The 21,845-nt window shown below is 40.8% G+C and overlaps 1 protein-coding gene across 1 annotated transcript; it reads right to left on the minus strand.

Moving 5' to 3' along the window:
* Positions 1-7,371: 7,371 nt before the first annotated feature.
* LOC131329475 (uncharacterized) lies at positions 7,372-8,867 on the minus strand. Its single transcript, XM_058362608.1, has 2 exons — positions 7,977-8,867; positions 7,372-7,719 (listed from the first exon to the last, which is right to left on the minus strand). Exons 1-2 carry the CDS (start codon positions 8,865-8,867, stop codon positions 7,372-7,374), a joined length of 1,239 nt encoding a protein of 412 aa, XP_058218591.1.
* Between the last annotated feature and the right edge of the window lie 12,978 nt (positions 8,868-21,845).

Here is a 21,845-nt window from a genome sequence, read left to right on the forward strand (position 1 = left end):
CAAGAGGTCCAAAATTCTCGTTGAGCGCGACATTTGGAATCTGACACTTCGACATAGTCCCAAATACTCATAGTGACTTGTTGGAATCATCAAAAGTGCAAAACAAGCCTTGGAATAAAAAAATGAACATTCGGAGGCAGTAGCTAACTGCTACTGTTTTCTTCTGTTTTGGACAAGCGTATGCAGGTTCATGACCTGTGTAGCTAAATTAACGAATACGCGTATGCAAGTCCAATACTAGCGTATGATGGTAATCTCTCAAGCAGATGCCTATGTTTGACAAATCTCTCCTTTTTGGGGGAATAATGCCTTGTCATACCTTCACACGGTATGCACATGGTTTTAAACCTCAGAATTGATTGTTCTTGCCTGCAAAGGTGGCGGGACACCAAGACATGGGTTTAACTCCGGCACGAGAATCAAGGTTGATATTTTGACATTTTTGCCTATAAATGGAAGGTGTGAGCAATGTTGAAATCACATTCCCACTTCCCATATTCAGCAATCTTTTGTATTCGCGATGGAAAACCCACTCCCAACTTTGATTAAGCCTTGGCTAGTAGAATTTCTGTCCATGGATTGGTTGAACTTGCAATCACATGGCCTTGCTTTGTTCTGATATCTCTGACATGTGCCGCTCCATCCTGAGCTCATAAGAGCTGCTCTTAGGTTTTGGGACCCCGATGTTCACGACTACCGCTTTGGCGATGACAAAATGTGTCCGACCGTCGAAGAGTTCCAAGCCTACATTCGGAGCTTTACATCTCATACACTCGTTGTTCTGCCTTATCAAGTGAGCATGTTGGGGCTACAGTAGGGCTGTAAAAGAACTGAATCGAGCCGAACCCTGTTAAGTTTGGCTCAGGTTCGTTAAGGTACTAGTCTAGCTCGAGTTCGATTTGAGCCTAAACAACTTGGCTCGAGTTCGGCTCGTTAAAATTTTTCAAGGATCAGGTTAGGCTCGGTTGGGTTCGTTATGGTACTAGTCTAGCTCGAGTTTAGCTCGGGTTCGATTTGAACCTGAACATCTTGGCTCGAGTTTGGCTCGTTAAACTCAAACGAATCGAGTCAAGCCGAATCTAAGCTCGAATTGAGCTCGTCAAGACTCAAGTTTAGTTCGGCTCGGCTCATTAAACTCAAGCAAACCCAAACTCTCTCATTGATCATATAGAATTTGGGAGAAAAATAAGTATTGAATTATATATACAACCTTAAATTTTTTATATTTACAAATAGACCCCTATTGAATTATTAATTAAATTTAAGTATAGGTTCGTGAGCCTAACTGAGCCGAATACTGTTAGGCTCAGATTCGGCTCATTTGCGGAACGAGCCTAGAATTGAGGTTTAGGTTCAGTTCTTTTCGCAGACGAATCGAACTCGAACGAGCTCTTGCTGAACCGAGCCTCGAACAATTTGCAAACAGCTCAGTTCATTTACAGCCCTAGCTACTGGCGACTTCGCTCAACATTTCTCGAGGTTTGGCCAACACCTTGCTTGAAGGAGACCAAATCAATATCTTCTGCTTGATCGAAACATACAGCCCAAATGGTGATTTAGCTAACGATGCTGCGCAGGCTTGGCGCCGCTTTGCCCTGGTGATCTGCCCGTTGGCTACTTACTTGCTGGTTCCTGCCGATGGGCGGGTTAGTTCTCTCTTGGTGAGCATTGTCGCTCAGATGGGGACCTGACGGAACGTGGTGCCCTTCGTCCTTGTGGAAACGCTTTTGAGCTTGGAGCTGATAAGCACCGGCCAGACTAACGTCTTCAGTGGCAGTCCACTTCTTCTTCAGGTAAACTCACTTAAATCACCTTTTTCGGTTTTCACACTTTCTCGTTTTACCTCAACACCTGGCTTAGGCTGCTCCTAGTTCCTTGCTTGTTTTGTCGCTTAAGTCTTTTCTGGTTTCTTACTTGTCTTTTCGCTTGTATAGCTGTGGCTCTCGGACAAGATCGGGCTACTTTATCCCCCAGAAGAAGGCTGGAACCTCTTTCCACGAAGGATTCATCAAAGGCAGATGAGGTTTCCTGAGATGGATTTGGAAGGATGGTACTAATTTATGAGGCACATGCAACCCGATGAAATTGCATGGAGGTGTCCCTGGTTCGATCTGGTTGACATGGCTACGCACTCCGATGGATTTGATAGGATGGTGATCGCTGGACTGAGTCAGTTCACTTTCTACATCCCTGGCTGCATCCTCCGTCAGCTAGGCATTTGCCAAGGAAATAACCGTGTTGGCAACGAGAACTTCTGTCTTCCCAACTTCACTGCACAGACGCTTAATGGCTATCAAAGACGTTGGGGTCTAAGAGACATTTAAGCAGCAGACCCTGATTTCAACCCAACGCTAATGAATCGCTATAAAAGATGGCTGCGAGTAGAGATACGCAGAAGAGAAAATATCGACTAACTCTGGAGCTGACTTTGCTATTCTTAGAATAAGCTGTGAGCCATTAGACTTCGCAAGCATTTTGTTCTGTTTTTCATGCTTCTAAGATGTTTTTAGGCTTTTAAGCTCAGCTTGTATAATAGAAGTAGTAATTTGAATTAAAGTTGAAAAACGAAGGGATTCCCCCTTTTGATTCTCCAATGAAGCTTGTCTTGATCTCAATCTTTTCACTTTTGATGTGCACTAAAATGTCAACCATAGATTGAATTGAAAGATTATGACCGAATCTCGAGGAGAGATTGCCTATGTATCCCTTTTCAAGGAATCAGGTCAGAATGTAGTTCAGTCTAAGGTTCACTCGTGTGTTTTACCTCTCCTTTTACGCTCTAACTTTTGCCTTGAACCGCCTTTCAGGTTTTCGGTTTGGCTAGCTTTCAACTTTTTGCTTATTTATTTTTGCCTAGACCACCTCCTTAGGTTTTCAGTCTTTCAGGCTGCTCTAATTTTTGCTTGGAACCGCCCACCCTTGTGGTTTTCGGTCTAACGAGCATCTCTTAGGGATAGTAACCCTTGAGTTGATCCAGATTGACCAAAGTATTGAATTCGTTGCAGTCGAGGTCAATGATCTTTGTAGCACCCTCAGATAGGATGGTCTTGATAATGTAAGGCCCATAGCACTTCTGTCGGAACTTCCCGCAAGGATTAAACACCGGAGCACGGATCTCCTTTGTGACCATATCCCCTTCTACCAAGTCCATGGACTTCACTTTCTTGTTGAATGCGCAAGCGATTCTTCGTTGGTACCCTTGAACATGATACAAGGCATGGAGTCATCTCTCATCAAATGCATCAACTTGACAAATCTCCTACTTAGCCACTCGATTCCGTGAAACCACATTCTGCCATGACTCTCAGTGATGGTACCTCAAGCTCGATGGGGAGTACAGCTTTCATCCCATAGACTAGAGAATAAGGAGTTGCTCTAGTTGAAGTTCGGATCGACATTCGGTACCGCCAAAATGCTAGAGGTAGTTGCTCGTGCCAGTCCTTTACAGACTCAGCGGCCTTCTTAATGATCACCTTGATGTTCTTGTTTGCAGCCTCGACTGCTCCATTTATTTGTGGACGATAGACTGTTGAATGATGGATCTGAATCTTGAATTCTTCGAAGAGCTCCAAAACCCTGCCCTTGAAATGAGTCCCATTATCTGACACAAATGCTTGTGGAACACCGTATTGATAGATGATGTTCTTTCGAATGAATTGAGCAACTTGAACTATTGTCAAGGTCTTGTAAGATTCAGCCTCGACCCATTTGGTGAAGTAATCTATCGCCACTAGTATGAACTTGTGGCCATTTGAAGCTGACGGTCGAACCATGCCGATGACATCATTGCTCTAAATAGAAAAAGGCCAAGGCGAAGTCATGCCATATAAACTAGATCGAGGAAGATGCTGCAGGTTAGCATGGATTTGACATTTGTGACACCGCCGAACATAGTCGATGCATTGAGATTCCATGGTAGACCAATAGTAACCCTGCCTTAGGATTTTCCTAGCTAGCATGATACCACTCATGTGAGGACCTCAGACTCCTTCGTGAATCTCCTCCATTATCCTAGCTGCCTCAGTGCCGTTGACGTACAACTTGTGCATTCCACAATGAGATCTTCGATACAGCTTTCCTCCACAAATGATGTATTGGGCGGCTAACCTTTGTAATGCAACTCGATCCTTCCTAGTGGCATCAGCAGGAAACTCTCCACGCTCTACAAAGTTCCATATGTCATGCTACCAGGGTAGGCCATCATCGATGGCATTGACATACTCATATGAGGGCAAGTCCCTTTGTTCAATCACAATTGGCCCTAGTTTGACACCTGTCGGAAGCTCGATCATTGAAGCTAAAGTTGCCAAGACATCAGCGAACTGATTCTTCAAATGTGGAATATGGGTGAAGGTCACCTTATTGAAATGAGGAATCCGTTCTTCCAAATCCTGGTGATAAGGCTTCAGCTTTTCCTCATGGACCTTTCAGTCCCCATTGGCTTGAGAGACTACCAAGTTGGAATCCCCAATGACCTCGAGCTTTTTGACTCTAAGAGAAATGGCAGCCTCCATGCCAACGATGCAGGCGTCATACTCAGCTTGATTATTTGTGACATCGAAATTTAACTTGAAAGAAAGCAGAATATGAGCACTAGCAGGCGAAATCAGGAACACCCTAATCCCAAATCCTTTCTGGTAAGCGGCCCCATCAAATAGAGCATCCAAACCTCTTCGACAACCGTTAGCACATCCTCGTCAAGGAAAGTGAAATCTACGTCTTCTAGTCCATCAATCGGGTGATCGGCCAAGAACTCTGCCACAGCACGTCCCTTCACAAATTTCCTTGTGACTTGTTGGTGGAGGTTGAACTTAGCCAGTAAAAGCAACCAACACACTAACTTATGAATAAGCGCAGGTTTCTCGAATAGATACTTGAGAGGATCCATCTGAGAAATTAGTCTCACCATATAAGCTAACATGTAGTGCCTCAGCTTTTTGAAGGCCTAAACCAGTGCCCAACACATCTTTTCCAAAGGAGTGTAATGCTCCTCACTTCCTATCATCTTCTTGCTCAGATAGTAGATAGCTTTCTCGACTCCAGCATCTCCCTCTTGCGCTAGCAAACATCCCATAGCTGACGGGGTGACAGACAAGTACAAGATTAAAGCCCATCTCGGTGTAGGAGGCATCAATACCGGCGGATTTTGCAGGTATGTTTGAATTGACTCAAAAGTAGCTTGGCACTTGTTTGTCCATTCAAATGGGACATCCTTCTTGAGTAGACGAAACATCGGCTCGCAGGTTAAAGTCAACTTGGTGATGAATCTGCTTATGAATTGAACTTTCCCCAGAAAATTTCACACTCCCTTTTCAGGCTGTGGTGGCTTCATCTCAAGAATTGCCTTGATTTTGGACGGATCTACCTCAATCCCTCTTGTAGTGATTAGGAATCCTAACATTTTGCCTATCGTGACCCCAAATGTGCACTTCTGCGGGTTCAAACGCACTCGGTACTTGCGGAGCCTTTCAAAGAACTGCCTAAGTGTGGAATAAAATCCTCCCGCTCTTTTACTTTGACAATCATGTCATCGACATAGACTTCAATTGTCTTGTGGATCAAGTCATGCAACAAGGTTGTCTGAACCCGTTGAAAAGTGCAACCAGCATTCTTTAACCCAAATGGCATAACCACATAGCAGTAGGTACCCCATTCTGTGACAAACGTCGTCTTTTACTGGTCCTCAGGTGCCAAGAAAATCTGGTTGTAACCTGAGAATGCATCAACGAACTAAAGCAAAGCATGCCCTGCCGTATTGTCCATAGGCACATCGATGTGTGGCAAGGGAAAATTGTCTTTGGGGCTTGCTTTATTCAAGTCCCTGAAATAGACGCAGACTCGGATCCTCCCATCTTTCTTAGGAACTGGCACAATATTGGTGACGCATTTAGGGTACTCTACGACCTTTAAGAAACCTGCGTCAATCTGCTTGGTGACTTCTTCCTTGATCTTCAGTACCCAATCCGGCCTCATTTTGCAGAGCTTCTGCTTGACAGGCATAGCTCCAGGTAGCAGGGGAATTCGATGCTCCACTATTTCAGGATCAATGCCAGGCATATCATTGTAAGACCATGCGAAGACTTCGAAAAATTCCTTAAGCAGATCGATCAGTGCGGTGCGATCCTCTGGGGACAATGTCGAACCGATTTGCATTATACGGGGGTCATTCTCATCTTTCAAATTTATAGAAATTACTTCTTCTTTTAGAGGCTGAGCATGTCTTTCATCTTCCTTTTCGATGAGGGAATGCAATTTAGCAGGGATTTTCCCGTCAAAATATGTTCCTTCATTGTCAGGGTCGACACAGTTTATATAAAAGTCAGCAAAGTACTCGGAAGTAGGATCATGCATTTCATAAAACCCTTCAGGGTTGCCAAGTACAGTCGACTCAAAGTCAAAGTCAAAGTCAAAGCTACGACAAGGAGAGCCAAGAGGCACAAACTCCGAATCTGAGCTAGACTTAGACTTTACCGACTCTATGCCAGATTCAGACGTATCGTCAAGACAAATTAGACGTGGTGCGAAGATGCAATTTTTAATACTACCCTTAGCCTCCATGATGAGAGAGGTAGGATCTTTGAGAGTGTCAAGCCCCAGCATAGCATCAGCACTTCGGCTTCCTCAGCATCTTCAACCAAACCCACTTGGGAGAAAAGGAGCTCCAAGCTCCCCTGGTCGAATGTCCCCAGCCAGTTTGTCTTCTCCTTGATCTAAGGCAACTTCTTCTGGAATTCCTCTTTAGCCAGCTCCTCCTCGCTATCAGACTAGGTGTCAGTAGCAAAAACCTCGACGCCAGGCAGCCAAGTATGAAATTCTGGATCTCGAAATGGCTCGACATGTCCCACATAAGCGGTACCTCCACCTTCACATACAAAGTAACTGTCAGCGTTACCTTGAAAGGTTCGAGGCTTTCCCGTACCTTTCCTCTTTTTTTGCATCTTTGGCAGGGGCTACATATCCCAAACGAAAGCGGGCTTCACTGGAAGTAAAGGTAGGGAATTCAGCGATCCCTTGCTGGTTAATTCTGAGTCCCAAGCCAGGCATGTAAGACATCCATCTCATTATGTCGAGGGTAGCAAAGCTTACAATGACGTCATCATCCATGGTAATGGTAAGGACCAAACCAGACGTATCAAAAGAGAAACCTCCAAAGTCAGCATCCTCTTCTTCGTGCAGAATTCCCAAGATTGGTGTTCCATCTTCAGTGTGCGAACGAATACCAAAGTCCCCATAGATTGTCAAAGTCCCAGAAGTGAGTCCCAACATGACCTTCTGATGAAGAGTAGAGGGCACGACCATGATGTCTGCCCTGTGAAGACAAGGCCTGCCCAGTAGCAGGTTAAAGGTAGCAAGGATATCGACAACATGAAATTAGACATCCATCTTAAAACCCTTAGCGTCGAGCTCGAGCATTAGTGTTCCTTGTACCACACGACGTGTGCTATCGTAGGCCTTGATTGCCAAGTTAGACGACGTGAGATCCTTTTTAGTGAGACCCAGGCGGTAAGCGACCCTCAAAGGGCAAACATTGATTGCGGAATCGTTATTGATGAGTTCAATTGGCACCCAATGTCCTATACACTTGACTGTTATGTGCAACAGGCGGTTGTGAGCAACTCCATCGACAGGGAGGTCTCTTTCAGTGAAAGTGATAGAGTGCTTTGATATGAGTGGTAGTATGAGGGCGATCATGGCCTCAGGAGTAATGTCGGAAGGCACCTTGAGATGAGCAAGACTCAAAGACAATTTCTCACGAATACTCTTTTGAGGAACATATCAATCCCTAAATAGAGATTGCAGCGGGGATCCGTCTGCTTTTGAATAATATCAGCCTCCGGGACACCACTTAAAATTATAGGAACAGTGAGAGGAGCATTCTTTTGAGCAGTAGGAATGTTGGGCCTTTAAGCAGGAGGATTGAATGAGCTTCCTGCTTGCAAATTAGCAGGCTAGAAGACTCGGCCACTCCTCATGACATTGGCGACATCCCAAAGAGAAGGTACGCCTTTGATATCTGCAACGCTGTCCCAAAGGTCCGCGAGGACTTCCCTCAATTTGTGCTTTCCCTTGTTGACTAAAGCTACCGTTGGTGACGCATCTTGCCCTAGAGCTAAATCCGTTGCCAAATCCTCCATAGCCAATCCCTCGCAAAAAGCAGGGTCTTGAGCAGCAGCATCCTCGAAAGGTATTCCCGGGTTGGTAACAAACGAAACATCCCAGAGACCTCCATCCACCAAAGCTGAGTTAACAGTCCAGACCTCATCTCCGACAGTAACGTTTGTGACCGTATCGACATCCCAAAGGTTGGCAAGTGGTGAGGCCCTACCAACGTCAACAATCTCATCAACCTCCCAAAGGTCATCAGGAGGTGCACCTTGTAAAACCATGATGCTACAGTCATCACCGGGAGCGGTAACAATAGGACATGGCTGATCCACAGAGACGATATTTAGAGAAGGGTTGAACTCGCGGATGCGGTCATCGACTGCGTTTGAGATTGAGTTTACTAGAGGGAGCATAGCTTTAAGTGGGCAATGCACATCGGGAACAGACTCCCCTTCCTGATAGTAACTCCAATACTGCTCATCAACATCACTTTGGTCTAAGTAGCTGATATGAAGGTTAAAGTTGTGTTTAGGCATAGAATTGAAGATGACATTTGGTTTTGATGGAGGTGGGGTTTGAACAGTGCCATCATCGATCAAGTCTTGAATCACATGACGAAGGCGATAGCAAGAATTGGTGAGATGGCCACGCATTTGGTGGTAGGCGCAGAAAGTGTTGGGGTTATGGCTAGAAGGAGGATTTTGAGGAAGAGGGGTTGGAGTCAAGGGCCTGAGATGGCCAGATTTGATTAACTTTTTCATTACCGAGGAAAGAGGTGCCTCGAAGATAGCAAAGTTCTGGGGTTGGTTTCAGTTTTGGCTTTTCTGTGGAGCTTGGACCTGATTAACATCCGCAGCGCGGTTAAAATTTGAGCATTGGCATTGTTTCCACTGGAGGCCGCATTGGCGTCGCTGTTACTACCAAACAAAGCCGTGCTACTTCCCGTGTAAGCATGGGGCTTAGCTTTTTGAGTCGAGGTAGAAGAGGAGTCACTCCTCGGCAGAACCCTAGTTTGCAAAGCTTCTTTGATGGCCAAACCAAACTCGAAGAAAGTCTCGAAGTTGGTCGCTTGAACCAAGTCCAGGTTTTTAGCATGGTCGGACTGCAAGTTGCGAGAGATAATGTGGATGTAATCCCTTTCACTCGAGCAATCAGTCATTAAGGCAGCCTTGCTCCTCCACTTTTTGATAAAGTCTGCAAAGGACTCCTTTACATTCATTTTGGTGGACTCCAACTCTTGGGTAGTCATCTTGAGCTGAGAGTTGTAGTTGTACTGAGTGGCAAAGGCTGACCCAATGTCCTCCCAAGTTTTTCTTTTAAAGACGTCGAGAGAAAGAAACCATTGGAAGGATGGACCAGAGAGAGTTTGTGGGAACATTTGAGCCATTGCGTCTTCTTCGACCGCCAGCAACTTCATAGAACCATGACAACCCAACAGATGAGTTTTCGGGTCACCAGATCCATCGAACTTAGCGAAGTCAGGTATTTTAAACCTTTCTGGTAGCTTGGCATTTGGGAAGAGGCAAAGTCGGTTCACGTCCAGACCACCAGCACCAATCTTCTCAGACTTGGAAACAACTTCCTTGAGTTCGGCCATCTTAGCAATTAAAGCAGCCATTTCTGGATTGGGAATAGCTGCTTCGGGGTGAAGAACTTCAACTTTAGGCTTAAGATTGGCCCCTTCTTCCCCCGCTGCTCTCGCTGGGAGTCACTCATTTATCAAAGTACGCAAATTGGCCATAGAAGCCTCAGCCTGATCGGCCCTTTGCTCCATGATTGCCATGTTGTGCTGGAGGTTGATGAGTATAGTAGCTTGATCTTACGGAGCATCGGCCATGATAAGTGCTTGGATGGCTTTCGGTGATGACGTTGAAGAAGGAGAGGATGGAGGTGTCTCATGAGGTGTAGTCGGCAGTGAATCTACCCTTGACGGTGAAATAGCCAGAGCTTCCGTTGTAACCAACTGAGGACTGAGCCTAGCAAGTCTTCTTCTGTATGGACCCGGTGGAAGCTCCCAAGTAGGTTTGGCTCTTGTTTTCGGAATTTTCTTTGACGGTGCAATGGTTCACAGCTAGATAGTAAAGTAAATGAAAGCTCAGTGGTGTCTCTGCAGTAGTTTTATTGAAAGAGTTGAAAGAATGAAGAATGTGCATTTCATCGTCATTGGTGTCCTCCTAGACTCTACAACTAAAGATGAGTATGCCTTATAACGTTCGGGCGCTGCCAAAATCCTCGAAATTCTTTTTGAGGGTGTATCCTTTACTTGAATCGACTAACACTAAGAGATGTCAAAATAGTCTAAGCCTTTAACTACTCGTTTTCGAAGTTTCAACTTTGGAGTCGGAACAACTCGGTGTAGATGATGTGATACTGAAACTGGGGCGACGTAAGTAGCACTATGCCGAAGCCTGAGTGGTGTAAGTGATTAGCACTTAACTTGGGTGGTGCAAGTATCACGACATTCTCTCTATTGTTCCTAGTTTTCTATTTGAAACCTCGATCGAGTGTTGGGCAAAGACTTAGAAATTTTTGATTTCCCAAAGTCTCGTTGATCTAAGGACTTTGAAAATTGATAACGTACACCATCGAGATGCACGACTCTTCATCAGGTCAAGGCATCGTCCTAATAAGCATAAGATAGACTCGACAAAAAACAACCTAAAAGCTGCCCTATCATGCTCCTATGCAAAACAGAATGTATGTATAGTGCATGTGATAGGAAAAGTACTAACACGTAGACAACATATGGGGTTAGATGCAAGTAGATCTTACCCTACGGATACCTATCTTAATTTGGAGAGTTCTAGTGCTTTTTACATGAAGAGGCTGGTTTTGGTTTGAGGGGGTTTCTCAGACTAAAGCCAAGATACACCTCCCGCTGCCCGTGTATTGCAGTGCAACAGTCGAACGGTAAAATGACTTATCATCATCCAAGGTTGTTGGGCATTCGATGACCCCGGGCTCCAGTAAACTGTGTCGGTTACCCAAAATACCTCAACAGGGCTAGCCAACATCGATGCATATGAAGAATGTTAAAAGATTGATTAATGAGAGAGAATAGCAAACGTTTGCAAAATGCCTTTTAAAATGTGGCTCACTTTTATTAAATCGATACTTGAAGAAAAACTACTCTAGTGAACAATCAAAAAAGTCCCAGTCGGGATTGGTCGGATACGAGGATCTTATTGAATAACCATTCTGTTCTTCAGCAGCACGGAGCTCACTGTTTTGACAGACTTTTGCGGGATTGTCCCCAAGAGTATTAATTTTCAAGTATAGATTAATGCAATAAGTCCCCAGCAGAGTCGCCACTGTGGGCACACGCCCCTAAAATCTGGTATAAAATTGGGTGCGCCCTTTTTAGAAAGCGCGACGAAATGCTCAATTCATAGTCGCCACTTAGGTTTTATGGTATGCCACCCAAGGAACCGAACTTGAAACATTTTTGTCACGTTGTTTAATTTTGAAAAGGCTTAGACTGGTCTATCGTCACCTTGATATCTGAGGTTCGGGAGCCAAGTTACAAGAGGGGAAGGGTTTTAAGGCACCCCTCTCGCCCAATCTGGATATCGGTCTCTACTCGGGCATTTTGTAAAACATTTTATTCTCTCTCTCATTAACCAATTTTTAGCCAATTAGGGCGGGGGAATAGTTAAAGGGGATTAAAACTGTAACATGTTTGGCAGGATGTGACAAATGGCATGCTCGCTTTATTGAAACAATTAATATAGGATGAAAACAGACTCCTGTGAGAGTTTTAAATAGACTAGAAGACACCGTTCTGAAGTGACGTGCACAGGAAGAAACCAGCATGCACTGAACATGTCATCCCATGCTGACTAAACTTGCGTATGCCATCACGTAACTCACGTTATACGCCAGTAAGCCTAAGCCCATAGTTCTTATTTTCAACCCTCTGGGCTCTGGAAATGACCAGTGCATACCCAAAAAACCAAGTAGTTTATATAGCTGTTTATGTACAGATAAAAAGGCAGTTTAAAAGGGCTTGAGAACCACAAAATTAAGAAAACACCCCATAAATAGTGTGGGGATAAAAACAGAGGACAAGGCCTAATTACCATGCAATGGCCAGCCACTAGTCTGGTTCGACTGGCTTACGCTAATAAACCACTACGGTATGCCAGTTTGAGCCATTTGTCCAGTGCTTGGCTTTGCATTTTTTAGGTTCTGAGACATGTTCAGAAAGACCCCAACGGTATTCCATAGCAGCAGGTACGGATATTGAAGACTAGAACTAGCAATTTTATCAAAGAAAAGTAGTAAACTGGTTTTAACATGCTTCAAGGTCATAAATATTGAATAAAAGACATAAAATAGCTAGACACTTATCCCCACGCCAGTTCTGCATGTACTGCCATTATTGGTGTACGCGTACTGATGACTAGCGTGTGCCAGTTCTAACCACTAATGATTTTGAAACCTTGCCAACTTTAGGGCCAGGACTGGTATTGATAACCAGCCTTGACCTTGCAGCCCCTCTCAGGGATCAGAATAGAGAGTATTACCAAGTGTTATACCTTTGATTTTGAGTTTAGAAGATGTTTGAGCTTCGGTAGGGGCTTGAAGGATGAATGGAGAGTGTATAAGAATGTAATGCAAGTATGGAAGTTGTGCTGTATTGTTAGCACATTTCCTTTTGCAAGAAAGAGATGAACAAAAGGGAGTAGGGTTCTTAGCACTTCGCAAATTGGTAACCCTTTGGCATGAGGAGTATGGGGGATATATATAGTGTAACGCCCCTATTTTTGGGAATGTTAATTTAATAAATTTTCCACATTTATTAAATAGAAAGAGACATAAAGTCATTACAAGCCAAATTATCCCCAAATTCGTGTTACACTTATTTAAATAGATAAGGGAGAGGTACTAGGGTAACTTCTACTCATCTGGACGTCCATCTTCTTCTGCGTTATTATGCTCAGCACCGAACTCTTCCAAATTATAAAATTCCCCCTGTTCGTCTCTAAACTCTGGCATAAGATGCCAGGGTCACAAAAGTAACACCGTGAGCAATCAAGCCCAATAGCTAACTCTTACCCCTATGTCCCATATACTAGCAAAAATAAGATATAACAATTTATCAAAAACAAAATTTAGCATCACAAAAATAATCAAAGGTGTCAGTATCTTTCAGAGTTATCGCAGCCTATCATAAACCGTGTCATCATTTTTCAAGTATCGATTCCACTTTCCATTTTATTTTCTTGAGCACTGGTTCTGCTGACCATCTTTCAAGACCTACCGGGCTCCTAGGCTAAGTTCAGATTTTGCCACCCACGAGCACTGATTCCGCTGACCGTCTCTTTCAGGACCTGCTGGGTTCTGAGTCTTTAATCATTTCCCATTTCATAACACATACACGGCACTATTTTCGCTGACCATCCTTTCAGGACCTACCGGGCTCCTATGCCACACATGCACACCCGAGCCATGATTCCGCCGACCATCTTCAATGGACCTACCGGGTTCTCATGCTCTCCCAATCATCAACCCTTTTACGTTTCATTTTCTCATTTCTTTTCGTATTCCATTTCTCATTTCTCGTGTTTCGTACACATGCATCATTTTGCGCGTTCACATTATTCTTTCAAAGCTTGCTAAAGTTATGTGGTAAAATAGATTTCTATTTTCATGCGATTCTAATTTCATTAATATCAAATACTATAACGACACATAATAAAGGAGTAACACCTTGTTGGTAAACACACTTGATTTTTACAACTAAAGTTAATCACGTACACCAGTTGGTTTCAAATTTCCATTACCTAGTTTCTAAGTCATGTTTTTCTTAATAAAAATCAATAAATGACAGTGAACCAACTATTCTAGCCATACCATTCTAAGTTTCCAGGTAACTTTTCATTTTTATACAATTAGCTTAGAAACCAATTTCTTTATAATTAACAAAGATTATAACGATCATACTCTAACTCCAACATTTTCAATTCCAATCATCTAAATATTTAGCTATGATAACTTAGATTAATATTTTCAATTTTTCCAACAATCTAATATGCTGGTAATTAGAAAAATCTCTTTTTTTTTTATAGAACAATACTTTTTAAAATCAAACGAACACGTAGCACTACTATATTTTGGGGAGAAGATAAGAGGTTTCTACCATTCTTCTTGGCGGTTAAGCGGCTACGGAGTACGTCGGGTGGAAATGCGGGCGGAGTAATGTCGTTTCGGCTCGTCTGAAGAATAAAGAGAAAGTACTTTTCTTTTTTCGGAAACACAATACTTCTAGAAATTTTAAAAATTGAGGTCAAAGGGTGATTTTGAGTGGTGTAGGAAAGGCGGCAAGGTGGTGGTGGAATTGAACTAATTTCCTCCTTTTCTATAGCCAAAACCTCTCTCTTTTGCTCTCCAAACTCATACTATGAAGCATGTGAGAAGTGGATGATTGGTGGTGTGTGTGTGCTTGTGAATGTAGGAAGAATGTCGAAAGGGTTATGCCTATTTATACTAATGAAGGAAGGATCTAGATCCTATCTAGAATATCCTAATCATATCTATTAATATCTTACATTATCTAATAAAATCTTGCATTATCTAATAAAATCTAAAATAATCTTACCATATCTAACAAGATTTAGTGTATCTCATAGATTCTAGGAAGATCTTGCATAATCTTTCATTATCTAACAAAATCTAAGTATTTCCATGTGATTTTATGGGAGAGGAATATCCATCTAGAATGATCTTTTGGAATCTAGAATTATCTTATATAATCTAACAATATCTGGCAAAATCTAATAAAATCTTAATATATCTTATAAAATCTAGGGATATCTAGAAAAATCTATATCAAATCTCTCTCTTAATCTCCTACAACAAATTCCTTAGATTTGAGGGAATCAAAATCTTATATCATATCTAGATTAGGATCCTAACTTGATTTTGCATATCTTAGCTAGATTTTTCTAGAATTCCTTAAGATAACAATTATGACTTTCTCCTAATTTATACACTATGATTATACTTGGTTATCAATCTCTCTAGGATTTGTCAAAAAAAATTTAGGTTTGGGTTTGCATGTACATATATATCCATATAGCTTTACATATTTACTCAATAGGGTTTTAGTGTTTTCTTTTAAATAATATATATAAAAAAAATTGAGTCATTTATTAAAAGAATACTAAATTAACATCTAAATGAAAGAATTTCAATTAAAATATTAAATTTTATTATAAAAATTTAGGGTTGTTACATATAGGGGATATATAGAGGGTGTAACCAGCCAAGAGGTATACCGAGTATAGGGTGCCCCAAAAGTCCTGTGATCATGGTTGCAAAAAGGTGATGGGACTAGGTTTGAACAGCATACACTAGTGGTTAACCTGCGTACACAAGCCCAATCTGCCCTGCCTCAGTCAACAGTCAAAGATGACCGATGACCGACACGTGGCAATTGGACCAGTGTATGCCAGTTTCATACCAGCGTATGCAGGTAGGGTTCGGTTGAGGCTTTTGGGATTAGGTTTAAAGGGGTTTAACCACTCAAAGCTCAAACACACTAACATTCTCAAGGTATTCTTGATTTGTTTCATCATTAAGGAATCAAATACAGTAAGTAAACTAATCTGGGAAGCCCAAAATAGGGTGTCTACAGGTGGGTTTAGTTGGAGTTGGGTGTAGTATTTGGACTGAGTCCTCTCGTGTTTGGCTTTTTGATCCCTTGTTTAATTAGAAATGAAGTTTAATTTCCTTTTGATGTACTGTTTTTTGGATTTATAATATCACCTATTTTTGTTATGGTAAAAAAAGTTATACACTCCACTATTAGAGTATCTTAAAGCTAGAGAGATAGCAAAATCAAACTAATCTAAATGGAAATTAAGAGTCATATCAGCAAATTATAGAAACGCCAAGGGACAAAGGAGGTAGCAAATTGCTGATCCAAAAAAGAAGTAGCAAATTTAATTTGCTATACCATTTTTCTGTAGAGCTCTCTCTTCAAATTATCACATCACCGAATCTAGTGTTTATGATTCATGAATTAATTAATTTTGTTTTAACAAAGTAGGTTCTTAAAAGTAAAAATAAAGTAATATGAAGGGAGTATTATAAAAACTTGAAGAGACCTTTGGAGTGTACTTATTACAACTAACTCTTAAATTTGTCACATGCATGTGTAAACAAATTAAACTAAATATAAATCATATGATGTTAACCTTTTACTATTAATCTTGAGATGGTCTTAATTATTTTACATATAAATGGAAGAGTTGTACCCGTTCTCTTAGTCGTGGGGCTGAATAATTAGTTGGACTAGTTATCTTAGCTAGTGTGAGTAGGACTAATACTAATAATCTCTCTCAAAAAATAAAAAATAAAAAATAAAAAACGTTCGCTAAATGGGTGGGTAATTATATATCACCTTTCACCTACCTATATCTATTTCACTATAGTATAGATGCACACAGAGAGATTCTCCAAATAGAAATGAAAAGCCCTCAGCCCACCCCTAGCTTAGGAGGCTTGTCCATGACAAAAGTGGTCACCTCAATTCCTTAATGGAAAGTTGTTTATCATTACACTTTCCATGGAAGGGTTGGCAGTTTTTTGATTGATCTTCCGAAAAAGTGTTTCACTTTTTGCTTATGGGCTGGCTTGTATATCTGAGAGAGAAGATGTGCTGATCACTTGGTTCCCTCTGTCTCTCCGGAATCTGCTTTCAGCCATTTGAGGTGACTAAAGGCCATCAATGATATATAGAGTCATAATCCTTGAACTTTGATCTTGTGTTCTTTCCCCTTTCTTCTCCCACTTGGAATTGATTTGTGAGTCTTTTTCATGACATGTTGAGGTTTAATTCCTTTAAGAGATTTCGTACGCGTAAAATCTTTTGAATGATCACTTATCCAAATACTACTTTCGTCCACATACGTATGAGTTATGACAAATATATAGTAGGGAACTAATTCATGATTATGTTTGGATTTTGGATTGTTTGAAAGAAAATTAAATTAAAAGTTTGTTTTAATGAATGTCTTATTCAAATATGGAACTTCAAGTGGAGCTGCTGCTGCACCATTTGTGTGGAGGGGAAGGGTTCCAGGTCTCCTGTGTACTTAATTCGAAATCATTTTCTATTCTTGAAAATGACTCTTCATTACCTTTCTTAAAAGAACAATTTGGGGAACCAAAATACCCTTTTGATCCTAGCCCTCTGACTGGGACTGTTAGCTTAACGGTTGTTTAACTTGTACATAAAAAGCATTGCTTCCGTTGTAAATGGTGATATTGTTATAAGCACTTGATCAATTATTATTGCTTTTTTATTTTCAAAATTTCAGCAATCGTTAGAAGGGAATTAAAGAAAGCGAATCACGCACTTACTAGTACCGGAACCCAAATATATATCTTGCCAAGTAGTAATCAAAGAGGTTTAATCCACCAGGCCAGGCCTTACACAGTCTTCTTTAATTACTCGATCGAGATGGTTCATGATATGAATGAAGAGTATCTCAAAAAGGCAATGTTACGGTCACTGATGATGGGGTATCCTGTTCACCATGTCTAGGGGGCAACTAGTACTATTTTTGTAGCTTGAAAGCTCTCCGTGCATGAGAGAAAAGCTATTCGATCGGGAAGGAGGCCAATCACGAGAAAATCTTTTGCTTGGATCAATAAAAGTCCATATATTTGGAATCGTACGTTTCAATTCTCTAGAGCTTTCCAAAATATGGAAATTAGAATATTGTCTAAGAAATTGTCTCAACAAAGTAAACACTACATGGACAAGACAAAAAGAGTTTTGAGTGCAATTAACCATGAAAAAACCTGAGTATCACCAACTTGAGTTGGTGTTTGAAATAATAATAAGAGAGAGAGAGAGAGAGAGAGAGAGAGAGAGAGAGATGGATGTCAAGGTCAAGATCATTGAGTTGAAAATTGGAACGTAGAGGCTCCATCCTAAAATCTTGCTACACTCTAAAGGGCTATAGGAGTTCGTCTCACGCGTTTATTAAAAGTGATTATCATTTTTTTTTTTTGCATTATAGTAAGATTGGTAACTTTAAAAAAAAGGGTTGGTGCATTAGGGCTATTAACAGTTTAAGAATTTGAGTCACGAAAAAGTTATGGTGAAAAAACTTAATTATGGCTTATTAACCTTTTAAGTCCCCAAAGTATTGATCGTGTCTCAATTTAGTCTCAAGCGTAAACATTGCTAAAATTTAGTCCCCAACGTACAGAAATTGTACCCACCAAATCCCCAAGGCTAACGCCGTTAGCCAAAACCATTAAAATGAGGGGCATTTAAGGTTTTTTGCTCTCTTTTGTTTCTCCCTCTCTATTTTAAAAAATATTTTTCAAAAATTTCTTTGTTAAAATGAAGTTTTGACCCAGGAAAAAAAAGGGGTTTTAAAATAAGGCCTTGTTCATTTGGGGGTTTTGAGGAAAACTTTTTAGAGTAATTAATGAGTAGAAAGAGATAGATATAGAAAGTTTATTGCAGACTGTGCCCAGAGGATTTGAATCTCCCAAACGAACAAGGTCTAACTAATTTCAAAACATTACTCCCTCCTTCCCTTTTTAAGTGTCCTGCTTCGTAACTCCAACTTATTAAAAAGACATCATCATTATACCTTTCACATCAACTTTTTCCTCCACTTTCTCTACTTACCCATCATCATTACACTTTTACTCACTAACTTTTCAAAATAAAATCTATTTTTGGGGACAAAATAGACAATATACCAACTTTTACCCCCCTAACTTTACAAAATGGACACTTATTAAGGGACAGCCCAAAATGGAATACTGGACACAAAAAAAGGGACGGAGGGAGTATTTTTTCAAAAAACGGTTTTTCAAAATGTGTTTCTTTAAAAACACTTTTCGAAAAGCATACTTTAAAACATTTTTTTCTCAAAACTTTATTTTAAAAAGTGGTTTTCAAAAAATATTTTCCACAAAAGAGTGGCAAAATACCTTAAATACCCCTCATTTTAACGGTTTGGGCTGACGGCTTTAGCCTTGGGGACTTAATTGACACACATTTTATATGTTGGGGACTAAATGTCAGCAATGTTACCATTGGAGACTACATTGAGACATGGTCAATACTTTGGGGACCAAAAAGTTTAATAAGCCAAAAACTTACATAGAGTGGGGAGGGTTGAGAATAATTTTGTTTATCCGCCTTAAAAGAGGGTGAACATTACCCTCTTTCTGATTGATGAAAATTATGTGGGTTTCACCATAAATTAACTCTTTATTACCAAAAAGTGAATTGATTTCTTGGACACTACACAATTTCCACCAATCACAGAGATAATAACATTTACTCTTTTTAAAAGAGGGTGAAATTATTTCTCATCATAAGGGAGGCAGAAGAGTTGAGTTTTGAATATTACCCTCCTTTTTGATTGAAATAGTGTGAATCTCACCACAAAGTAATGTTATACTTACCAAAAAATGTATTGCATGAGTGAGACCTACACCATTTCAACAAGTAAGAGAGATGGTAATGTTCATCCTCTTTTAAGGAGGGTGAACAAAATTGCACTCGGGGCAGAAGGACTACTAGAAAAGTGGAAATTCTTAGAATGAGAATTTGCTAGAGAGTTCTAACTAGCAGCCCATAGTGGTATTTTGTAGTTTGAAGAAAAAACTTCACATAAGAGGAAAATAAGGTAAAAAATAGTAGTGAAGACATGGGGTCTTTTCTTGAAACAAACTTCAGTTTAGACATGGCACGAGGAAAAAGGGTTTTTTTCCGACCCCAACGAGTTAGTCGATAGTCAAGGCTAGATCCGGTGATTTGCTGGTTTGAAACTTCTCAAATGATATATATCCACTCCTTTCGGCCCAGTTCAAATTGAGCAATTGCTTGGCTTGGCTTTAATTCGGCCTCCACTCGTGAACTAAAGGATTAGCCTCCAAGACATGCATTGGGCTGACCCAGTGTATTTGGGGTTCTTAGGCCAAATTGTTAAGTGGAACCTGTGGCTTAATTAAATAATGGATAGTTTGTTTATATATAAATTTTAGTCCACATTAGACAAAGAACTTGCTATGGTTCAAAAAATATTACACTCAAAAAATATGTTGGGGGAGGAATCGAACTCAGCCATAGCCACACAATGTGGACTGAAGGCTCCTTGTCCACTAAACCAACTACTATATCTACACTAAAATTGTGAAATACTAATATATATACATATACCTACTCCTAATGGACCCCTCGTATTGGGCTTTTTTTTTTTTTGGCTCTAGGCGATGCGCGTAAGCTAGCCCAAACACCTGAGTTATAAAAACAAGAGAGATTCTTGGGCCCTTGGCCAAAACGATATGTTTTCTTCATTGTAGTTAGTGCAACTCCTCCCCCGACCTTCATCTATCTGTAATAGCCTCAAACGTGTGATACACATATTTCAAGATTCACTAATGTTTTGAGGACCATGTCTGAATACCACATTGTGGGTATTCACATGTGTCACCACTGCATTGGTATAATGTACACCATTTGTCATATAGTGGAGCACATTCTACCAAAGTAATGGTGACACTTCACATGATACTAAAATGTGGTATTCAGACATGATCAATCATAGCATTGCTCTGCAAGATTATTAGAGCACGCTTGGGGGCCGACCCAATGGCCGGAGGCTGGTGTATCTAACATCAAATTGGGGGCAGAAAATTGATGTCAAAAACATCAGGAAGGTCAGTATAATTTACTCCCTTTTTTTTTTTTAACTTACATATCAAGTGGGCTGAAGATTAAGACAGACACATTTGTCTGTCACCATCTACTTTACATGACCCCCAAAGTTCTTAAATAAGGAACTCCTCTTATATTTTACTAATTGAAAACCTTAAACAAAACCCAAGCAAGCCAGCTGTCAACCTAGTCAAAAGTTAAATCATGTGTGGGCAGGACATCCCAAGTCACATGAAGCTATGAAAATGAAGTCATTTCATTAGTGTTATTATAACATTGAAGCCATGAAAGTCATGTATATCACGAAACCGTTTGCAAAATGAACACATCACCATCCATATTTAAAGCAAAAATCAAATGATGAGGAAACAAGCAAATGGTGACTTTGGATATATTTATTGCATAACTATATTATAAAAAAGAGCCTAGTGCTTAGGTCCGGCAATTACATGAAAAATATGTGTTGTACCCACAAAATTAGGTCTGCCGAGTAACAATATGATAAGTATGAGTTACTAGAGACGACATGTACATGAGATGGGGCAATTACAACCTTTTCTCATGTATTGCCTAACTCGACGACTCGTGTAACAATGTGCATCAGATGGTTTTGGACTCATTTGTGTACGTACCATAACTCATAATTAAGAAAACTGTGATGTGCATCGAAAAAGTTTACCAAAAAATTTACTTCACAGTTGCAATATGCATGGACCCTGCAATATGCATGGACCCCACCTCATGTATTTATATAGGACCCACACTTTTTGTGTAATATGTACTACTAGTATTTTGGGAACTTTTTCAATAACAATTAACAAGTGGTTGACGCTTAATAAGAAAAACACAATCTTGTCCATATAGTTATAGTAGGCTAAGCCCTATACTGGCCACAATTACAATAATTAGCTTAGCTGCAGGACCATTAGGGTGTTCAGACCCTAACTCACACAATTGAGAAATTTTTCAGTGCGGAGCGGGTATATATCATGTGGTGCCTACTTGGCACTCCCGAACCGTCCGATGCACTTTTGGACGG

Source organism: Rhododendron vialii, chromosome 1a (assembly GCF_030253575.1).
Source record: "Rhododendron vialii isolate Sample 1 chromosome 1a, ASM3025357v1".
NCBI classification, from domain to species: domain Eukaryota; kingdom Viridiplantae; phylum Streptophyta; class Magnoliopsida; order Ericales; family Ericaceae; genus Rhododendron; species Rhododendron vialii.

Bases quoted from the DNA above. Each gene is read 5' to 3' on its own strand.
- LOC131329475 (XM_058362608.1), bottom strand. From the start codon at position 8,867: ATGAAAAAGTTAATCAAATCTGGCCATCTCAGGCCCTTGACTCCAACC. The intron at 7,720-7,976 runs GTCATGAGGAGT...GCTCATCTCAAG, and splicing joins CTCTTTGGGATGTCGCCAAT to GTGCCTTCCGACATTACTCC.